The 20,653-nt window shown below is 31.3% G+C and overlaps 2 protein-coding genes across 2 annotated transcripts; both read left to right on the plus strand.

Moving 5' to 3' along the window:
- The first annotated feature begins 761 nt into the window (after positions 1-761).
- Positions 762-7,617, plus strand: LOAG_05446 (elongation factor 2). Its single transcript, XM_020446857.1, has 14 exons — positions 762-862; positions 1,867-1,954; positions 2,341-2,467; positions 2,583-2,742; positions 2,921-2,978; positions 3,387-3,700; positions 3,811-4,053; positions 4,290-4,538; positions 4,756-5,055; positions 5,277-5,603; positions 5,766-5,973; positions 6,076-6,252; positions 6,533-6,643; positions 6,864-7,617. Exons 1-14 carry the CDS (start codon positions 860-862, stop codon positions 7,055-7,057), a joined length of 2,559 nt encoding a protein of 852 aa, XP_020302848.1. The 5' UTR covers positions 762-859; the 3' UTR covers positions 7,058-7,617.
- A 3,433-nt stretch (positions 7,618-11,050) lies between these two features.
- On the plus strand, positions 11,051-17,398 carry LOAG_05447 (hypothetical protein; the record flags this gene model as incomplete). Its single annotated transcript, XM_020446858.1, has 14 exons — positions 11,051-11,197; positions 11,446-11,631; positions 12,030-12,119; positions 12,277-12,366; positions 12,799-12,947; positions 13,379-13,566; positions 13,829-13,929; positions 14,483-14,719; positions 15,013-15,111; positions 15,276-15,353; positions 15,521-15,638; positions 16,176-16,253; positions 16,480-16,661; positions 17,258-17,398. The coding sequence occupies 14 exons, from the start codon at positions 11,051-11,053 to the stop codon at positions 17,396-17,398; spliced, it is 1,884 nt and encodes a 627-aa protein (XP_020302849.1).
- Between the last annotated feature and the right edge of the window lie 3,255 nt (positions 17,399-20,653).

Below are 20,653 nucleotides of genomic sequence, written 5' to 3' on the forward strand. Positions count from 1 at the left end.
TTATTATTATTATTATTATTATTATTATTTTATTATTATTATTATTATTATTATTATTATTATTATTATTATTATTATTATTATTATTATTAATATTATTATCATTATTATCATTATTATCCTTATTATTATTACTATTATCATTATTATTATTGTTACTACCATTATCATTGTTATTAATTACTATTGGTACTACTACTACTACTACTACTTATTATCGTATTATTATTATTGACATTATTGTTACTTATTATAATTAACTATCATTATTTTCATTATAATAATTCGTACAAGTTCTGGCTAATACTCAACTATATGGAACATTTTTGACATCAACAGTGATCAATGATGTACTACTAAACATCACTACTACAAAGGTTTAACAAAATTGTTACGCCTTTAACCATACTCTATACTCATACAAAATAAGTCTAAACTTCACGCTGAAGATGAGAAGTACGTCAAATACGTCAAACACGACAGTCCATCCAAAGAACACAAACAGAGGTCAACGTCATTCGCGCACAAATCCCATTGATCGTTGCGCGTTTCATCGAAAATTGGCGGGATATTTTTGAAAAGTGTTCCTTTTCAGTTGCAACGTAAATTCTCGTCTTAAGACCAAAGGGAAAAAATTCTTGAGACGAGAATTTTTGAATATAATATTTAGTTGCAATAGTTGGTTTGTGCTACCGTAATTGAAATGCGGAAAAATTCTTATAGCAACGAAAAATTGTTGAACAGGATTACGGTATAGATTTTTTGTTGCTTGCATTTGGTATTGCGTGAGAATTGGCGTGATCGGTTGGTTGAGAGTGGTTGCATTTGTTCGTAACTGAAGCAGGAACATCCTATCATAATGGTTAGTTTTCCGATTCCGATTTTCCGAATTGCCTTTTTCTGGCTTCTTCTGTCATCATACATATATACATATATATGTTTTTGCTTGTTAAACCTTTGAATCTATTTATTACTCCTTTTCAATGTATAATTGGTTCCTTTTTTTGTTTCGAATTCTCGGCTTTTTTAGTATCCTTACGTTGCTAGCTTACCAGAATCCTTCTTCAACTTTGCAGGCTATTCTCATCTTGATCCTTCTTTTGAATTTTTTGATTTTAACAGGTGTCTCTCAAATTTGTTTGTTTAAATTTGTTAACTTTCTCTAGCATTTTGTTTGGTATGTTTCTGAGTATTTATTGATTTCCACTTGGCATTCCTTTTCTGTGAGTATTTGAAATTTAACTTTTCCGTCTCCTTTCCCCGACGTTTGCGGTTCCTTTATTTGGCTTTAGAGAATAGGTAAACTTGTAGAAGGCTGATTTCGAACTTTTTTTCATCGTGAGCATCTTTAGTTACGTTTTTCTTTCTACTGGAAAGTCAATTGTTTGCTGTAGACTGGATAACTTAATCTGAATGGATTAACTTGATCTCAAGTTTTAAAGGGAAGGCTATTAGCCTCTGATAAGGTCAGAATAGAGTATAAGTTGTAAAAATTTCACAATTCTCGAGATTTCGTTCAGTAACTGAAGCTTTGCTTGAAAATTTTAGTAGTTTTCATGAAGGGGCTATTATGCCATCAGCAAGATTGTTTGTTGGTCTCATCTAAATTGGCGTTATTGCATAACGCACATACACATTCCTCACGTTTTCCAAGAGTTGAGCAACTGTTCCGCTTTCTGTACAATACATCTCTCGAAAACGGTGTGAAGTAAAACAAAGCAATGGTAAGATTTCATGGTAATGTATGCCGTAAATTAAAATAGAACTAATTCATTAAGCAGTACTAAGAAATTAATCAATATTAATAAAACAGCTAAACTTTAGCTAAATAATTAATCCGAACTACTAATTTCTGTAATGATTTAGGTGAACTTTACGATCGAGGAAATTCGTGGTATAATGGACCACAAAAAAAATATTCGGAATATGTCCGTTATTGCTCACGTCGATCATGGTTTGTTATTTTTTATGTAGGCTGTGCCCACCTCTTTTACATATTGGTTGCACTGAAGCGATGATTTCGAAAGAGATATCTAGTGAAGCGGGAATTTAGGGTTTGGAAGGGATGCTTTAAATTGATTTTAAGTATGCACTTCAAAAAGTCATCAGAAGTGCGATATCATTTTGAGCGAAGCTGCTGGTCATTGTGGAAATAATTTTAAAAAGAAATTTTCGAAAAGCTTTTTCGAAATTTCGTCACCATTCATAATATATTGTAGTTGCCGTAATTCATTTTCTTTTGCACTCATTTTCCCCATAAATTACAAGGAAATACCAAATAAAGTGTTTTAGTAAATTGTAGGTGAATTCTCATATAATAACCGAAGCGTTGTTTTAAAGGTAAATCAACGCTAACGGATTCTCTGGTGTCCAAAGCGGGTATTATAGCGGGAGCAAAAGCGGGCGAAACACGTTTTACGGATACGCGTAAGGATGAGCAGGAACGCTGCATTACAATTAAGTCAACGTAAGCCTTTTGTTGTGCTGTGGCTAACCTCTATTATTTTTAATTTGATCCTTGATTGGAAAGAAATAAATTTATTTCGGGTAGAAAAATAATTTAACTGTGAAAAATGTTGCAGCGCAATTTCCCTTTTCTTCGAGTTGGAGGCAAGAGATCTTGCTTTCATTAAAGGCGAAAATCAGGTGGAGGTTAATGTCGTTAACGGCGAGCAAAAGAAACTTCCTGGTTTTTTGATCAACTTGATCGATTCTCCTGGCCACGTCGATTTTTCCAGCGAAGTAGGTTTTAGGACTTATCGTTGCATGCATGTTTTGATTTATATATTTTTTACATTTTCTGTTTTGCTTGATGTTTCTGGAAGGTGTTTTCTAAAAATAAAACCGAACTTGCGACTGAGTAGTCGCATATAAAATTGGGTTTCTGTTGCTTTATCGTTTTTCCTCTTTTTCACTTCAGGTAACTGCTGCACTGCGTGTCACTGATGGAGCCTTGGTTGTCGTCGATTGCGTTTCCGGTAAGTTACCAATTGTAAAAGTTGTTTTAACTGACTGATAGTGCGTTTACTCTACTTTCTCTTGGTTGTATAATTTCTAACATAGCCAAGTATATTACGAGAAACGCTAAATAAAAACATGATTTGGTTTCTGGCAGCACATTCTTGGCTCTCAGATTTTTCTGTTATGAAACATTTATCGTTACTTGAGAAGCTGGATGGTTTAGATAACCTTGCATTACTCGTTAGTTTCATTCAAATAAATTTGTTTTACTACTTTAATCTGAAGTCACAATTATTGACAAAGTTGTCATGTCATATTTTTGTGTCAAAAGCTTATCGATTTGTCGGTCCATCGAATCTATAATTTTCAAGGCGAAACATCATGTGAGTTTCCGGAATAATAATATTGCCATGTCGGTATTTCAGGTGTCTGTGTGCAAACGGAAACAGTTTTACGGCAAGCTATTGCTGAACGTATTAAGCCTGTTCTGTTCATGAACAAGATGGACCGTGCTCTACTGGAGCTGCAGCTTGGTGCTGAAGAGCTCTACCAGACATTTCAGCGTATTGTGGAGAATATTAACGTTATTATTGCTACATATGGTGATGATGATGGACCAATGGGACCAATCATGGTTGATCCAGCTGTTGGTAACGTTGGTTTTGGTTCAGGTTTACATGGTTGGGCCTTCACGTTAAAGCAGTTCGCTGAAATCTACGCTGAAAAATTTGGAGTTCAGGTACTTGGGGTTTAGTTGCTTAAATTGAGCCAGTGTATGTGATGATTGGATACCATTCATTCAAAAAGTATGACATTTTCAGTTCTACAAGCTTATAACTGAAGTTGCAGGTTGAAAAGCTCATGCGTAATCTTTGGGGTGATCGTTTCTTTAACATGAAGACCAAGAAGTGGACATCAACGCAAGATGCTGATAGCAAGCGTGGTTTTGTGCAGTTCGTACTTGATCCGATCTTCAAAGTGTTTGATGCTGTAATGAATATCAAAAAAGAAGAAACGGCAAAATTGATTGAAAAACTTGGTATCAAGCTTAGCAACGATGAGAAAGATCTAGAGGGGAAACCGTTGATGAAGGTTACTATTGAATTCTGGATGGAAACTGTAGTTTAAACTGCGTTGGTGATATGTAGAATCAATATTAGTCATTTCGAGTGCAGTCGTTGCTAGGACTATAGCCGGCTCCTAAATTATTCCTAAAATCCTAAATTATTTCACTTGTCATCAGTTACAGAATTTATTATGCATTTGTGTGAGATAGTTATCTAATTCAGTGATATAACTTTGAGGCAAATAGCATGTTTGTTTTGCAGGTTATGATGCGTCAGTGGTTGCCAGCTGGCGATACGATGCTTCAGATGATTTGCATGCATTTGCCTTCACCCGTTACCGCTCAAAAATATCGAATGGAAATGTTGTATGAGGGACCACATGACGATGAAGCTGCTATTGCGATAAGGAATTGTGACCCTAACGGTCCATTAATGATGTATGTTTCAAAGATGGTACCGACATCGGATAAAGGACGTTTTTACGCTTTCGGGCGGGTCTTCTCTGGAAAGGTAAGTTTATCGCTTCTCTCCCCTTGTCATAAAATATAAAATCGGGAATTTTTTCTTTTTTTATATATATATATAAATCATGAGGCCGATGGAAATAAGTGCAAATGTCATTCAAACTTTCTTTTTTTGAAATTTTTGCAACCGACTCTACTGTTCAACAAACGTTTCATTTGGAATATAGATGTTGCGAGATAAATAAAGCATTTCCATACTTTAGGTTGCAACCGGAATGAAAGCAAGAATTCAGGGACCAAATTATGTGCCCGGAAAGAAGGAAGATTTGTATGAGAAAACCATTCAGCGTACAATCCTGATGATGGGCCGTTATGTGGAACCTATCGAGGATATTCCATCTGGTAACATAGCCGGTCTTGTAGGCGTTGACCAGTATCTTGTGAAAGGTGGTACGATAACAACATACAAAGATGCCCATAATCTACGTGTAATGAAATTTTCGGTGTCACCTGTTGTGCGTGTTGCTGTGGAACCAAAGAATGCTGGCGACTTGCCGAAACTGGTAATTATTCACTTTGGTCTTTCGAATTATTTAAGGCAGCTTTTATTTTCTGTGTAATCCTTGTTTTCCGACAAAACCTACGGATCGCAATGTGTCCCATTCCGAAAAAATAAGACGCAAATAATAGTCGGACGGACATTATATTTGTTTCATTTTTCCTTAGCCAATCTTTTTCCCTTTAATTGGTAACTTATTTTAATTCCAATATTTGTAAATTGCAGGTCGAAGGTCTGAAACGTCTAGCGAAATCCGATCCTATGGTGCAATGCATATTCGAAGAATCGGGAGAGCATATTATTGCTGGTGCCGGCGAACTTCATTTGGAAATTTGCTTGAAAGATTTAGAAGAGGACCATGCCTGTATTCCAATTAAAAAGTCTGATCCAGTTGTTTCATATCGTGAGACTGTGACCGAAGAATCAAACCAGCTGTGCCTTTCAAAATCGCCTAACAAACATAACCGTCTGTTCGCTAAGGCAGTGCCAATGCCTGATGGACTCGCTGATGATATCGATAAGGGTGAAATTAATGCCCGTGATGAAATGAAGGTAAATTGTTCCTTACGCATTGCAGACGTTCTGGAATGTGCAACTTTCAGATGGAACACTAGTGTTTGAGAGATGGACATTTTAAGTCTTTTCGTTTCGACATTATGGATTTTAATTTGGTTTAATATTCATTTCGATAGAACCAATTTTGAAGTTTTTTAGGCACGTGCTAAAATATTGGCTGAAAAGTATGAATATGATGTCACTGAAGCAAGGAAAATTTGGTGTTTCGGTCCGGATGGTACTGGCGCAAATATTTTAGTTGATGTCACGAAGGGTGTGCAGTATTTAAATGAAATTAAGGATTCAGTTGTCGCTGGATTCCAGTGGGCTACGAAGGAAGGTGTCCTGTGTGACGAAAATATGAGAGGTTGATACTCCTTCTGTCTACTGCGTTATTTTTAAGAATATAGTTTTTCAGGTATTTTGAATTTTTCTGAGAACTTGATCGTATGCATCACGTACATTTTAGGTGTTCGCTTCAATATACATGATGTAACGTTGCATGCTGATGCAATTCATAGAGGTGGTGGCCAAATTATTCCAACAGCTCGTCGTGTTTTTTATGCATCTGTATTAACCGCTGAACCGCGTTTGTTGGAACCTGTTTATCTTGTAGAAATTCAGTGTCCGGAAAATGCTGTAGGAGGTTGGTTATTTTTAAAAATTTTCTGTTTTTGCTCTATTCGACGAGGTATTGTTGTCTTGATCACTCTCACCTTAACCAATAGTCTCATTTTATGCACTAGACGCTAGGTTTTATGCACTAGGCTGATTCTATGTTCGTCATATATTCCCTCATTTCGTGACACTGGAAAGTCTTTCTTGATTTACTTTGCTATTAATAGTACCACAAGCAGAATGCGAGTACCGGAAAAAACAGGATGTTTTTTATTTAGTGGTTCTCTTAATAATATGAGCAAATTTAGGTATTTATGGAGTCTTGAATCGACGTCGTGGACATGTATTTGAAGAATCACAAGTAGCTGGTACTCCTATGTTCGTTGTTAAGGCGTATTTGCCTGTTAATGAGTCTTTCGGTTTGTTTCTTGCGATATATTTTCTCTCAGTCTAACATTTAAAAGTGATTGTTGAGGTTGATCGAATGGAAAACGTTGGTGACTTGAATTGGTTTGGATTTCTAGTAGATTACGGCTTTGGAGCAATGGATGATTAAATTCTCAGTGCTCTTGTTTGTTTGGACATAAGTTTAGAAGTGTGAGAGTTATGTAAGATGTTCCATAAAATATCTTGTTCCAGGCTTTACGGCTGATCTGCGTTCTAATACGGGCGGCCAGGCATTCCCTCAGTGTGTTTTTGATCATTGGCAAGTGCTACAGGGTAATCCGCTGGAACCGAACACAAAGCCAGCTCAAATTGTGGCCGAAATTCGTAAGCGTAAAGGTCTAAAGGAACAAATACCTGGCTTGGATAATTTCTTGGATAAAATGTAATTCACTATTTAAAAATAAATACGATTGTTTTGTTCTCTTTCGTTTTTCTCTTCCCGTGATTGCTTTTTCGCTTTTCAATGATCACTGTTATGAATCAGATGTGTTCTGATTTGATTTTGCAAAGTGTTAGTGTTTTCTTTTCTCTTTTTCTTTTTTTTATGTCACCGTCATTGTTGTACCCTGAAGTTGCTCATCCTTCAGTTTTATTTTTTCCTGAATTTTGCCACCTAAAGCGGAATAAATCAAACTCGTGGGATTTTTCAGCATTTAACAGCCTTTATCCTCTCTATTGGCACGGTCACGCACGAATATGTTGTAAATGTTAGGTATTTTTTCTTTTTATATTCTTGATAAAGTATGCAAGTTTAAGAATTAATGTGTATTGCATGAGTTTCAGGAAACTTTATAATAAAGTTTTTTGAGGAGTCTTCATTTTCTCTTTTAGTATATTGGCAATTATTTGACGACACTCTTTAATGTGGTTTGTTTTTCCCTTGTTTCTGTTATTCTGCTTTTCATCTTGTTGAATAAAATAAAGGCCTATGTTGCTCTTCCCGTTGATACTGCTGTTGTTGTTATTTACAAAATGATTCAAAGAAACTTCCCTTAATACATAGTGTCTGGAACTACACTGAAGAATTATGCCGTTATTTCCCGTCTTGGCTGACTGTAACTGGATTAGATTTGCAGGGAAGAGAATTGTAGCGGATGAGTCATTGTCAAATAAATTATTTATTGAGTTAGCATTACCTTCGACTTGGTTATAGATTCAACTTATCCTTTGAGTTTTTTTTACGCTAAGTTAAATGTTTGCAGAAGGAAGATTATCTGTGTAGATACACGAAAAAGAGGATGGATGAAGGGCGACAGGAATTGATGGAAGTCGACATTTCTCTTTTTTCCCAACTTAAAAGGTGTCGTGGTTTTGCGCAACCTGGGAAGTGCTATAAATTATCAGGCTAAGATTTGGATTTGTAAATATCTTTGTGATTCCTGGAACACCTGGGGATTCCCTGGATTCTTTATAAATGTTTATTAATGTTTTATCTGCCTAAATGGTCTTTGTTTGCAAATATATCAGAAGATTCTCCGATGTAACATGAAGTTATTGTTTATGAAGTTATTGTAAATTTATAAGATATGGAAAAAATAAAGAGCATCACATATATTACCTCAGGTAAGCAGTTATAGAAGTAGTATGAAGAAGTATTTCTAGCAAGATATTCTTTATCGAATTTTATTAACTTTTTGAAATATATGAATCTATATTTGTTATCCTATGCAAATAATTTCTGGATTACAAAAGAAATATACACGATTGTTCCAGTGATTTGTTGATAAATATGTAGAAAAAGAAAAGAATCTGATTGGATGCAATTGTATCGAATCATCATTTGAAATTATTTCTTATATATATATATATATATATATATATATACCAGTACTTTGGAATGATTCTCTCTTGAAAGGAATATGCAAATTGTATTGATCATTACTGTGATTGTGTATTTATTTATTGTTTCACCTTACTGTATATCATTTACCTAAAACTACAAATAGTTCAATGTTTTACTTTTTGACATGTTAAAATTACTTTTTCCTTTTTGCTACTTTAACAACGAAATATTTATTGTGTAAATATATTTTGCACAATGTACAAAAATTGTCATTACCTTATTGAATGACATTAAAAAAAGATTTAAGCACCCTCACTTTTACTGTTTTTCCTCTGAAAATGTTATCACTAAGTCTTTGACACACAAGTTACACATCACAATTCTGATACCATTATGAAAAAAATGATCCTAATCGAAATTGATGTATTATTTGTTCCACTCACAAAGAACAATATCACTATCAGTAAATCTATTCTTATTTAAATTAACCATTGGTTGACCTTTAACAGTTTGCAATCAAATTATAAGTTCACGACGCAAATGTCTTCGTCATTCGTACGTTCAAAGGATACTGCTAGTTTTTGATTATGCAAAAGAAATGATTTTCTCGAAATACAATATGCGTTAATTAACATTAGTCAGTACCGAATATTTAAAATACATAAACGTTTAATACGAAAGTTAGGCGTGATTTGTTTCACGTTCCTAGACTTATTAAAGATTTTGAAATTAAATATAACGTTCATGATCATAACAGTAATATGTAATCATGTTAGCTATGATAAGAATGATTTATTATTATTAGCTTGGCATGTAAATTAACTGGAATAATATTAATCGCAATAATGTATCAATTATGATAACAAAAATCACGCGGAGCAATGTTATATTTTAAAAGTCATAATGACATTTTGGAAATTACGTAGAAAGACGATTGCGACATTTTTAATCAAACCTCTCATATAAATTAAATATTCGTGTGAACAGTTCTCACGTAGCTTATTATCTTAAATAATCTATTCACCTAACTTATTTTCTTCCAGCATTTATCTATCCTATTTTGAACACCCATCGTTTACATAATTTACATACATTGTCGCATAATATGTATATTTTATAATGATTTATTTGTTTACGTACTTTATTCATTTACGTGTGTCATTTTTACTATGCATTGCTTTACGTATTATTTTCACGTGTATGCTTATTAATATGGCGTATACGCAAATATTACATTCTTATATTCTATAGGTGCTTATATTATTATATTCCATTGTCTCTTACTTAATTAACGTGATTCCGCCATTTCACGTGCATCTCACGTCATATTTCCTACATATTTTATAACTTATCATATACGTCATAAGTGTTCATATATTTGGAACATCATATGCTCAATAATCCTCGCTATCGATCTATCAACATTATCTGTAAGTGTCACAATTTTTTTTTCATTTTGAAAAATCCCTAAACTTTGTAATTGTCTTATTCCAGGGAAAAGTTAAATATCAGTGATGAGCAAATTAATTGGCATTAATGATATAATTAATATTTTGAATTGATTTTAAACATTAAATAGCAATAATTATTGGCAAACAAATTTATCGTCCTTTTTTTTTCGCTTTTTTCCCCAACATACATTTGTCCTTTATCATTTGTCCTTTATCTCTCATCTCATTCTTTCCCTTTTTACCTTTTTATCTTATCATTACCGTTCAAACAAATATCTCATCTTCTTACCCATCTTTTTCCTTTTTAATTTTCTTTTTCTTTTTTTTTATAAAAGGAAGTAATTGATATTTTACAGATAATTCGGTGATTACAATCAATTTATTTCATTATTATATTAATTGACTGGATGATGCGGCAGTATATCATTGGCAATATTATTTTTGTCATCATTTATGGATATGGTATAGTTGTAAGTGTCTTTTTTCTTTTTCATATTTCTTATTGATTTTATTTTAAAGAATGAAATGAAATGCTTTTAAATTTTTTTCATAGAATGGAGTGAAATAATATAAAGATATATTACCAATGATTAAGATATAATAATGAGGTGAATTGATTGCAGTAATATATTAGACATATATTTGTTCTTTTTTTGATATTAGGATTTGTCGATGTACATTTTTCTTCTCGACTTTTACAGTCAATTTTCTGAGAAATGAATGATGTTGTACGAGTAATTTGTAATGAATGATTTTGTAATTTACAAACAATTTGTAATTTTTCCAATTCTTTCTTTTCCCGTCCTTCCTCATTTGATGCATTAATTTATTTACGTAAATAATTGCAATTTTTCGTCGTAAATTTTGAGTTCGAAAAAAGTACAAAGATTAAAATTCATTGTCTGTCGATTGTTTCATTTGCAGAAAAAACGAAAGAAAGGTAAAAACTTCGTAAAAGTAGTAAAAGTGGAAAAAATATTGCAACAGGAAAGACTGAAATATCTTTTATTATAGCGCAATCTATCTTTTCTAAATATGTCATGTCAAAAAAATATTTGATGCGATGTTTTCGGAAAAAAGAAATCATCCTTGTTTAGCTGGAAAAGTTCTAAAATTTTTTCAATTATTGTGATTAATAAATTCTGATGAGTTTTGAGGAAGCACGTGGATATTACGATTCAAGTTATGCTTATCTATTTGTCAGGAATAGATTTACACAAAAGGAGCAGACATTTTGTGTTAACTATGAGCAGTGGCGAACTCAGCAGATAGCAAATGATGTCAAAAATGCCGTTAGTTCTTTATGTATTAATGAGCTATTACGTTTGTTAATGCAGTGGATATGTTCGAAAAAATAAATTGATATTTTCCTCATTTTGATTTTTCCTTCTTTTCCTTAACTTTAAATGAAAATTTGCTTTTACATATTCTATTTTATTTGCAGGTTTTGCGAAAGGTGAAATTAGATAACTTTATATGTGAATTATCTATTCATGCTATATCAAGTAATAATGCTGTAAAATTTCTGAATTTATTTCAGAAGGTGTTACGACTTGGTTGGTGGGGTGGGATTGTTAATAATACTAATGTTTGCAACAAAGGTAAACCGGTCCTACTTGAGAAACAAGCAGTAGCATTGAATTATCGGCTGAAAATTGAAGATGGCCGTTGTGCAATGCCGTTTGTCATGAAAAACGCAAGCTTTAAGGGAGCTTTACAATATGAAGTAAGTGCATTTTTAATTTTGAGCTTAGTTTATTTAGATCAACTGTAATCACTAGTATTAGCTATTCATTATTTGGAGGATTTCATTGTTTTCATGGATATAATTTTAAAAGAATTTCCAGCAAAATTTAATCTTTTATCATAATGTAGCATCACTAGGCCGTATTCTTGAAAGCATTTATTGAAAAGCTAGTGTTGATATGTTGGCTGTTAATTAGCATATAACTGAATGAAATAATTAAAAGGCTGATACTATGAGCTCTGTGCAACTGTAACAATAGTGCGCTGATGATTTTTATTAAAATCTTTATGATTACTTTAAGATTTTCTTTCGCCATGCCGATTTTGATACTTTAATAATGTAAATTTGTATTTTTATATATTTTCATTTTTGTTCAGGTAAACCAGTTGGCTTCAAGAAATGCCAGTGCTGCCATTATTCTCGTTAATAAAGGTCATAAATATGTCACCAAATGGGCAGATTATTTGGTTAATTACTCACAATTTGAATAGGGGAAATTATGTTTGAGATTTTTGTATTTTTTCGGGCATTTTCTTGGACCCAAGGAAACGAATAAAAGCTTAGAAGTTATGGTAGATATTTGGTAATTCTTATAGTCTTTGTACAAGAAAACTCATTTTCTAGTTTTCTGAATTTTACGATCCGGATTTCAATCAATCTACTAAGCTGCCGACATTTTTCATGTACACAACTACATTCTTTAATGAAATGCTGGTAATTCTTTTTTTTTGAGGATTGTGTTTGGATCCTATAGGTGTAATATTAAGTTCTAAGAATTATCTTACCCTCTGAATTGCGAATGATTCATTGTATTCCAAACTCTGAAGCAATCTTAGTTTTTTCTATGATGGTTGACCAATGACCAATCGGGTCAATGCAACAACTCGTACATGATATGGTTTATAAATTATCTACCAAATGGTAGTTTATAATTAAATTTTTAACGTTTTTGATGAAGGAATAGACTAGTTATTAGTTGAATGTTTGAAAGGATTTGGATAAGAGAGTTATCGTGAGATAAGGTAGATAGTAAAAGATTGCTCATTAAAATATCTCTTTTTTTCAATATGCTCTCGCAATATTCCTGTTTTGATGTAACCAGTTAGATCTTTTAATGATTACAAACCGAGACATAACATGCTTTAGAAATTGAGCAGCGATCGAAGTGGACAAGAATTATTACTGCAATTCTATAGACCGATGAATTCTCGATGGGATATATCTATGTTAATTGTTTGGTTTATAGCCGGATTTTGTGTTACCGTTGGTGGTTACTGGGCTGCTCTTCGAAAAATGTTAGTTTTTTTTCTCCTTTTGTTTTCATACAAATTACAAAGTTGTGTGATGTTTTGTGTATCTTTTTTTTTGATAAATTAATTATTTTTAGGATTAATATTAAGCTAATTTTTAAGGTCGTTTAATAGTGCGTTTAAGATTAATAATCATGTTAAGGTTGCTTGCAGTTGTATAAAATTATTTTGTGAGATTTAATTATTGATCCAATTTAGTTTGCTAATAACTGATTTTATTGTACTTATTTGCTGAGTGATAATTATTGATCATTATAAACTTATTTCTAAGGTAATGGTTATTGCTTAAGATTAGTTTCTGAATACTGGTTACTATGCTGAGGTTGTTTACCAATGTCTGATTCCTTGGTGCTGTTTATAGAGTAAGGATTGTTGAATCCATTAAGGTTCCTCAAATAAGAATGATCATTATTCAGATATGAAGAAACTGGTGCTTTGCACGGGTCTCACCAGTTTCCGACTGGCGGAAGTCATGTACAGAAATCAAGAAGTTGTCTGAATGATGAGCGCATGACAGCTTCAACAAACTGCTTATTTATCATTATTGTGATGTTTGTTGTTGTTGGTGTTTTAATGCTTGGTTTCTATTTTCGCGGTGTTATGGGTAAGTAAATTATCTTTATCATTGTAAGCAGTTGTTTATTGAACGAAGTTTTTTTTTCATGTTTTTTCTGCTTCATATTTTGCACTCCAATGGGTATATATTTCCATGGAATCGACGGTTTTTTTGGAAAGGGACTGATAAATACCCTTGAATTCTTGTAAGCTTACTTTCTCAGCTCTTCAAATTAAGTAAGTAAAATAACAAGTATGAGTAGGAGAGGAGGAAGGAATTAATAATTGTGTAATAATATCAAATTTTGCAGTATGCATTTTTAACACATTACTTGCAATCATTGGCACATTCAGTATTCATCGTTGTTTAACAGCATTGTTTGGCTCAGTATGCAAATGTGGCCACTGTCGGGTAATTTTATGATTATTAATATTTGTGACTATTAATAACTGAATATAGTTGTAGTAGATGTTAAAGTTGAATCAGTTTTTTGCTTGGTTGATGGTTTGTGTTTTATACTTTGCTACTTGAGAAATCTTGTTTGTTTCCATATTTATCACTTTTGTATTTAATTCTATTCAGTTATTTGATTGATTCAAGTTCGTTGCTTCTTTATGTGCCATTTTAAAAGACTAATTGCTTGACATAGAGTTGAATGGTTGATGGGAAATGTTGCTTAGATGATTTAGAGCTATTCCAACTCGATGTGTTACCTTCTCAGTTAGGATTCGAATATTTCACGGTCTCTGTTGAAGTATATTTGGTGCTTAAGAGCTGGGTGGTTTATAATGTCTGGGGTTCTCTATGCATATTTGTGAGACTCGTCAAATCATCCATGGCTTGGAATAATTGCTGAAAATTTTTAGACAGTTTTTTCTATTGATATTCTTTCAATACCACTTTTTTTTTAAGACACTTTTCTTTAGCAAAGTATGATTTTCTTTTGGTGAAAAAAATGTTTAAGGTATGTGTCTCGATGAATGACATAACACAGTCGATATTTCGGCGTGATTTATTCAATTACGAGTGTTGCACCGAACGACCACTTGTGGTGTCTGTAATGATTTTTATTGGTGCAGCATCATTTTGTATCAGCTGGTTTGTATTCCGACGTGAACCATATGCATTTATACTGCTTGATCTCATCAACATTGCTGTTTGCATTCATATTTTGAAAGGCATTCGTTTCCCGAATTTGATGGTAAAATACTTTCAAATTCTGCAAAAAAAAAATAAAAGAATTATATGGAATTATTGCCTCTGATTTAAATTTCGAAGAATTATAGCTATCAAGAGATAAATTTTATTACCTTTTGTTTTTATAATAGATCAGAATATCAGCTAGGTAGGTTTTTTGGTAATAAGGTAAGTCATAGTCAAAATATTCAATAACTTGAAAAAAGAAATGAGACATCCAGCATGATCATATTACATGCTTAATAAAATTTAATTTGAATCATAATATTTTTTCCTTTATTAAGTAAATGTTTTTAGTGGTTAACAGTTCTTCTGACATGCATGTTTGTGTATGATTTATTCATGGTATTTATCACCCCTTTTCTTACAAAAAATGGATGTTCTGTGATGATTGAGGTAGAGCAAGTTATTCTTAGTTATATAATTTATCCTTCCTCCCTTGTTTTTTCATCATTCATAATTTATTTGCTTCAGCAAATCTACCTGTAAATTACGGTTGTATTTGTTTCTTTTTCCACAAATTTGTCATTCTACTTTTTGTTTGTTCTTATTGTTTGCAGGTTGCAGCTGGAACGGATTGTTCAAAAAATAATGGTGGTTATCCTATTGCACCAATTAACACCGAGATGCCAGAAAAAGTTGCTTTAGCTTCGGAAATTCAAAAAGAAAAAAACAAACAAAAACAAAACAAAACAGAAACAAAAATGAATAAATAAATTGGATTTTGAAATTTTCGAGTTGTTGAAATGATTAGGAAAGTTCGGAAAAGTTGGATTCTGTCTTTCAATATATGGTATATTTCTAGTTTCCGATGCTTTTCCAAGTACCACGATTAAGCGATCCGATGATTTCATGCACCGATTTAGAAGTTGAAAAGGAATTTCACCCAGTAATTCTTGGATTGGGTGATGTTATAGTACCTGGTTAGTGTTTTAAACACAAAATTTTTGATTTAGAAAGCTTTTTAGTTACTAGTACCAAAAAGAATTTGGTAGTGACAAATTTTTACCCGAAAATTTATCCGCGAACTAATAACGATAGTTTTTTTTAGTTTAAAATTTGCCTCTAAATTGACTTGGGCAATTTCTTTACCATGGATAAAATGAAAATGGATAAAATGATAATTAATAAAATGACTCATTATCTATGGGACGTACTGTGGAACACGTTTAATTGATAGTAAATTTATTTTTTTACAGTGTATTAGTCAAATCAATATAGATTTAGATTTCCCAGAATTTCATCTGAATTCATTTCTTCTTTTCTTAGACTTTAATGAGTATGAATAGCACAATTGTACTTCAGACATAGCTACAATCTTAGGAAAGATAATAGCATCATCCAATAAATTAATTCTAACACAATTGTATGTTAGTCTACCGGTGAAAAATTTCATTGCTTGTAATATACTGTAATTCCTAGAAGAATCGACCATTCATTTTTTTTTTTCTTTTCAATAGGTTATTTGATTTGTTTTTGCTTCACTGTCGATTTCGTTGTTCGGACACGTTATCTTTATGGATTTATTTCAATTATCGGTTAGTTCTGTGTTTTTTTTTTCAAAGTTTCAAACTTCTGTGAACTCTACTTTTCAAAGTTTCAAACTTCTGTGAACTCTACTTTTCCCACCTCATGTATAGGTTTTTTTCCTGCTTCTGTGGATCTAATAAATTCATTTCACTTCTTTTTTTAGAGATAAAAAAACAACCTTTTAAAGTACAATGAATTTTACAGGAGAATCCCTAAATCTGACCATTTTTTCAGGTTATGGAATTGGTCTTATTGCAACATTCATTGCTTTAACGTTGATGGAAACTGCACAACCTGCTCTAATTTATTTGATACCGTTTACATTAGGACCCATTATTATATTTGCACTCATTCGACGAGAATTTAAACTGCTTTGGACTGGTGATTTTACGAAATCTCGAGAGATTACTAACATTGTTAGACTTTAAAGTGAAATTTCCATCAAAATCAAATTTTTGCATATTTTAGTCAAATTGCTGAAATTTTCTAGTTCAAATGAGAAAAGGAAACGAATAGAAGATTTGATTAGAATTATTGCATATCTCATTTTACGACTTTTATCTTCTAGTACGTCAATTACATAGTGTCAGGAATTTACATGATTGACTTGTTGTTAGTCCCTCGTAATTCCTTTTAATTTTGTGGAGAATTTTTCTATTTATTTGGGAGGATTAATCTTTATTTCATAAAGTCTGTAGAATGAACTTTTATTGTTACTTTTGATTACTTTTAACGGAGAATTGATTTAGTTGAACTTATTGGTTTACATTTCACTGCGTGATATTTTTTTTTTTTTTTTTGCGATGATGAATAAAGTCCACTGATAAAAAGTAGCAATTAGGATCATTCATTTTGCTTAAATTATCATTTTTTGACTTCCATAAATTACTCAATAAAATTTTATATCTTAGAGAATATTTTGAATTATTTTGAACTGAATAACATAAATATTGGTTAATTCCTTTATCATTTCTATGATTTGCATTGCATTAAAGAAAGAAAGAATTTTCAGAATTCTTCTCTTGTTTCACGAAATTCTACAACGAATACAGCTAGCAGTGGTCTTAATTCGGGTAGTACTGGTTTTGATGCATATGCTGTAGTACCATTACCAGCAACTTCACTATCTAATACAGGTGAAAGAGAAATGTGACGATGTATCTTTTTTGAATTCCTTACAACATTGATGGTTATTGGTTCATTGGTCTTTTAATATATATTACTGTATTCTTATTTAATTTCATTTTTTGTTTTCATTTGTTACTCTTACAAGCTTTATTTCTTTCACTGTTTTATTACAGTATCATTGATGAACCGGTTCTTTTTTTCATTATAAACGTTGGCATAATGCAGAAGATGTCTTCATGCATGGATGCTTATGTTTAAACTTTATATATTTGTTGAGGTATTTGAGTCAGCTGTTGCTAGCATAACAAATTAATCATTAGACAATATTCATGGAATGCATGCAGCTTATAGCTTATATGGATAACACATTTAGGTTAATATGAGGAACATTTGGCGACTTTAATACCTATCGTTATTAAGAAGCAACAATGTATTATCTTATAGATGACCAATAGGTAATAATTTATAACTATTCATTTGTCTGCGAATTCTACTGCAAGAGTATTTGACTGTTATAATATCAAAAAAGCTTTTATAATCTTGAGTTGTTATTAGTGATTGTAGGTCAATCAGCGTAAGTCAAATATAATGACGAGTTTGATTAATTAGTTATTGGCATCGTTCATTGCTCTGATCAAGTGATATGAGCAATCAGAGCAATTGCAGTAGATAGATTAAGTGAATAATTGGTTTGGAATAATCGTTTACATGATTTTTTTATAGTTCCAATCATTTTATCGATTTAATGTTTTATTGAACGATCTGATCTGCTGCCATTCATATTCGATTTCAAGAGTTTTTTGTGCAATTCTTTTATCGTAGCTGCGATTTTCCCTTTGTTTATTTATTCAGTTATTTCCACTTTTTTTCCAAATATTTATTCAGTTGTTCCCAATTATACTGATATTTTCATCGCAAGTTAAGAAAGAAAAAAGTAAATTTAAATTTAAATGAATAAATTTAAGTGTAAATTGAAATGGATATTGAAATTATATTTATGCAAATGCAGTATATTTTCCCGGTAAAATGGATGAGTATTTGTGCTGATCATTCTCAAAAATTACTTACATTATCAAACATTTCCGGTATTCCATTTCTCGATTAAATAATTTTATTGTTGCTTTAATATTTCCATTTGTAGCTGCAACTTAATTTGACAAATTTTTTGAAAATATAAATTTTAGTATTGTGGTATTACTCTACGCAGTTCTTACTTTCATATATCAAATATTTTTGAAAAGAAACCAATGATTCAAATTTTACTCGTCTTTATATTTTTATTTTGCTGAAGTTTTTTTTTTTATTCAGATTTTTATCCATATTTTAATTGTCAAGTTATTGTTATATCCATTGTTTTTGCTTCTTTTCCAAATATTATTATGTCTGTATTACATTGGAAATTATCTTTGTCTTTAAATTGTTTTTTTTTTTTGCTTTTTTGCTTATCATTGCTAATTTATCTCCAATAATATAGGGATGTTATTACTGAATTATCTCCTTTTCTTTTTTCCCCTAGTGGTTTTTTGTTTTCCTATTTCAGTGACATCAATTTTTTATTCAGTTGATATTATTTAATTGATAATCATTGATACATGTGACAAGCTCTCTCTCTCTCTTTCTCCACTCTTTTCCCCATTTTTTTCTAATGATTAACTTATCAAGGAAAAAAAATGATAATGCAAAATAAATTTAACACTTTCAGTGGAAAAAAAGGAATATTTAAATTGTAAATTGATTCTTACATTTCATTGATGTACAAATCATAATCAGATACACTATTTTCAGTCTAAATTGTAAATTAATGATCTAAGCATTTATAATTTTTGACTCAATAAATGAAATTTATTAAGTTAAAAATTTTATTTTCAAATTTTAATTCAAATTACAATTATGCTTTCATCTTATCGACGTATATTTTTTTCATCTTTATTCATATATTTATATCCTCCATTCATTTTCTTTTTTTATCCCTGTTAACAAAACTGCTAACTCGGTGAAGCTTTCATCAATATTTTCGTATAATTCCTGTCATTATTACATTTTTATTGAAATATAAATTGATAAATCAAATAATACACTTTTAGTTAGCAAATATACGAAATAAAGAGTTTTTTTTTTTTGTTCCACAAATAGCATATTAATTAATTATGATGAAATGATGGTTGAAACAGAAAAATTGCTAAAAATAGGTTTTATGAATGATAACAATCAACTTCAAATATCTCAAATTGGATATCTGGCTTTATGTCAGACTAAATTTTGAATTTTTCACCTGGTGCTAATAAAATAGACGGTATTTTTATGTACCGTATTATCATTTCGTCTTGGATTATTCCTGAGATAACAAAAGTAAATAGTAACATGACCGGTACTAATTTTTATTAGGATATAATTAAATTTTGCATTTCTCAACAAAATTAAATGGAAATTTTTCCTTTTGCATCAATCAGTTGCATGGACTATGTTGGTGTTAGTTAGTTAGGTTTTAGCATTAATTACTTGGCTAATATGATAATTAAAGCAAATTTAATTTCACAAATGGAACTAACATCAAGTTGATCCATTTATGAGCAACAATAGGTCTTATGTTGTTTGGCAAATAAGGATATGATTTCTGAAATAAGGCCAAGAAATAAGGATGGCCAATATCAGTGACAACATATAAGAGATAACCATTGAATTGCTAACAATTATTGTTAAATACTCGAAATGATTTGAAATTAGCCAAGTTAATGAGGAGCAAAAGATTTCAAACAATGTATTTATGTACCATAGGTCATCATTGATTCATGATATTCATGATAACCTTTGACAATTATAAGAATTTTATTTTTTGATATGAGAAATTAGGGTTGAAAAATTTCCTGATGTATTGGTTTTTAAAGTTTAGATCAATAATCATTGACAATTGTGATAGCTTTTTTTTTGATATGAGAAATTATGGTTGAAGAATTTCCTGTCGTATTGGCTTTCCCGGGTTAACATTCTGGAAAATGCAACATTTGCATCAAAATTTTTCGTAAAACTAAGCTTTCTAATATAAAACTGTTAAAATTTCATCGAATTATGCGAAAATTATGTGGGAAATTTATGTTACAATAAGCAAATGAACCTTTTATTGCCTAAAACTCAAATTTGTCTGTTCAAGCTTTCTTTTTTCCCCTTTTTTTTTCTTTTTTTTTTTTTTTTTTTTGTAATTAATAACAATCTGGAAGATATATGTGAATGAATGATAACACTGTTTGTAATCGAATTAAAATTTTAAATCAATTAAACCATA

The sequence above is a fragment of the Loa loa genome (assembly GCF_000183805.2).
Source record: "Loa loa unplaced genomic scaffold supercont3.131, whole genome shotgun sequence".
In the NCBI taxonomy this organism is placed as follows: Eukaryota; Metazoa; Nematoda; class Chromadorea; order Rhabditida; family Onchocercidae; genus Loa; species Loa loa.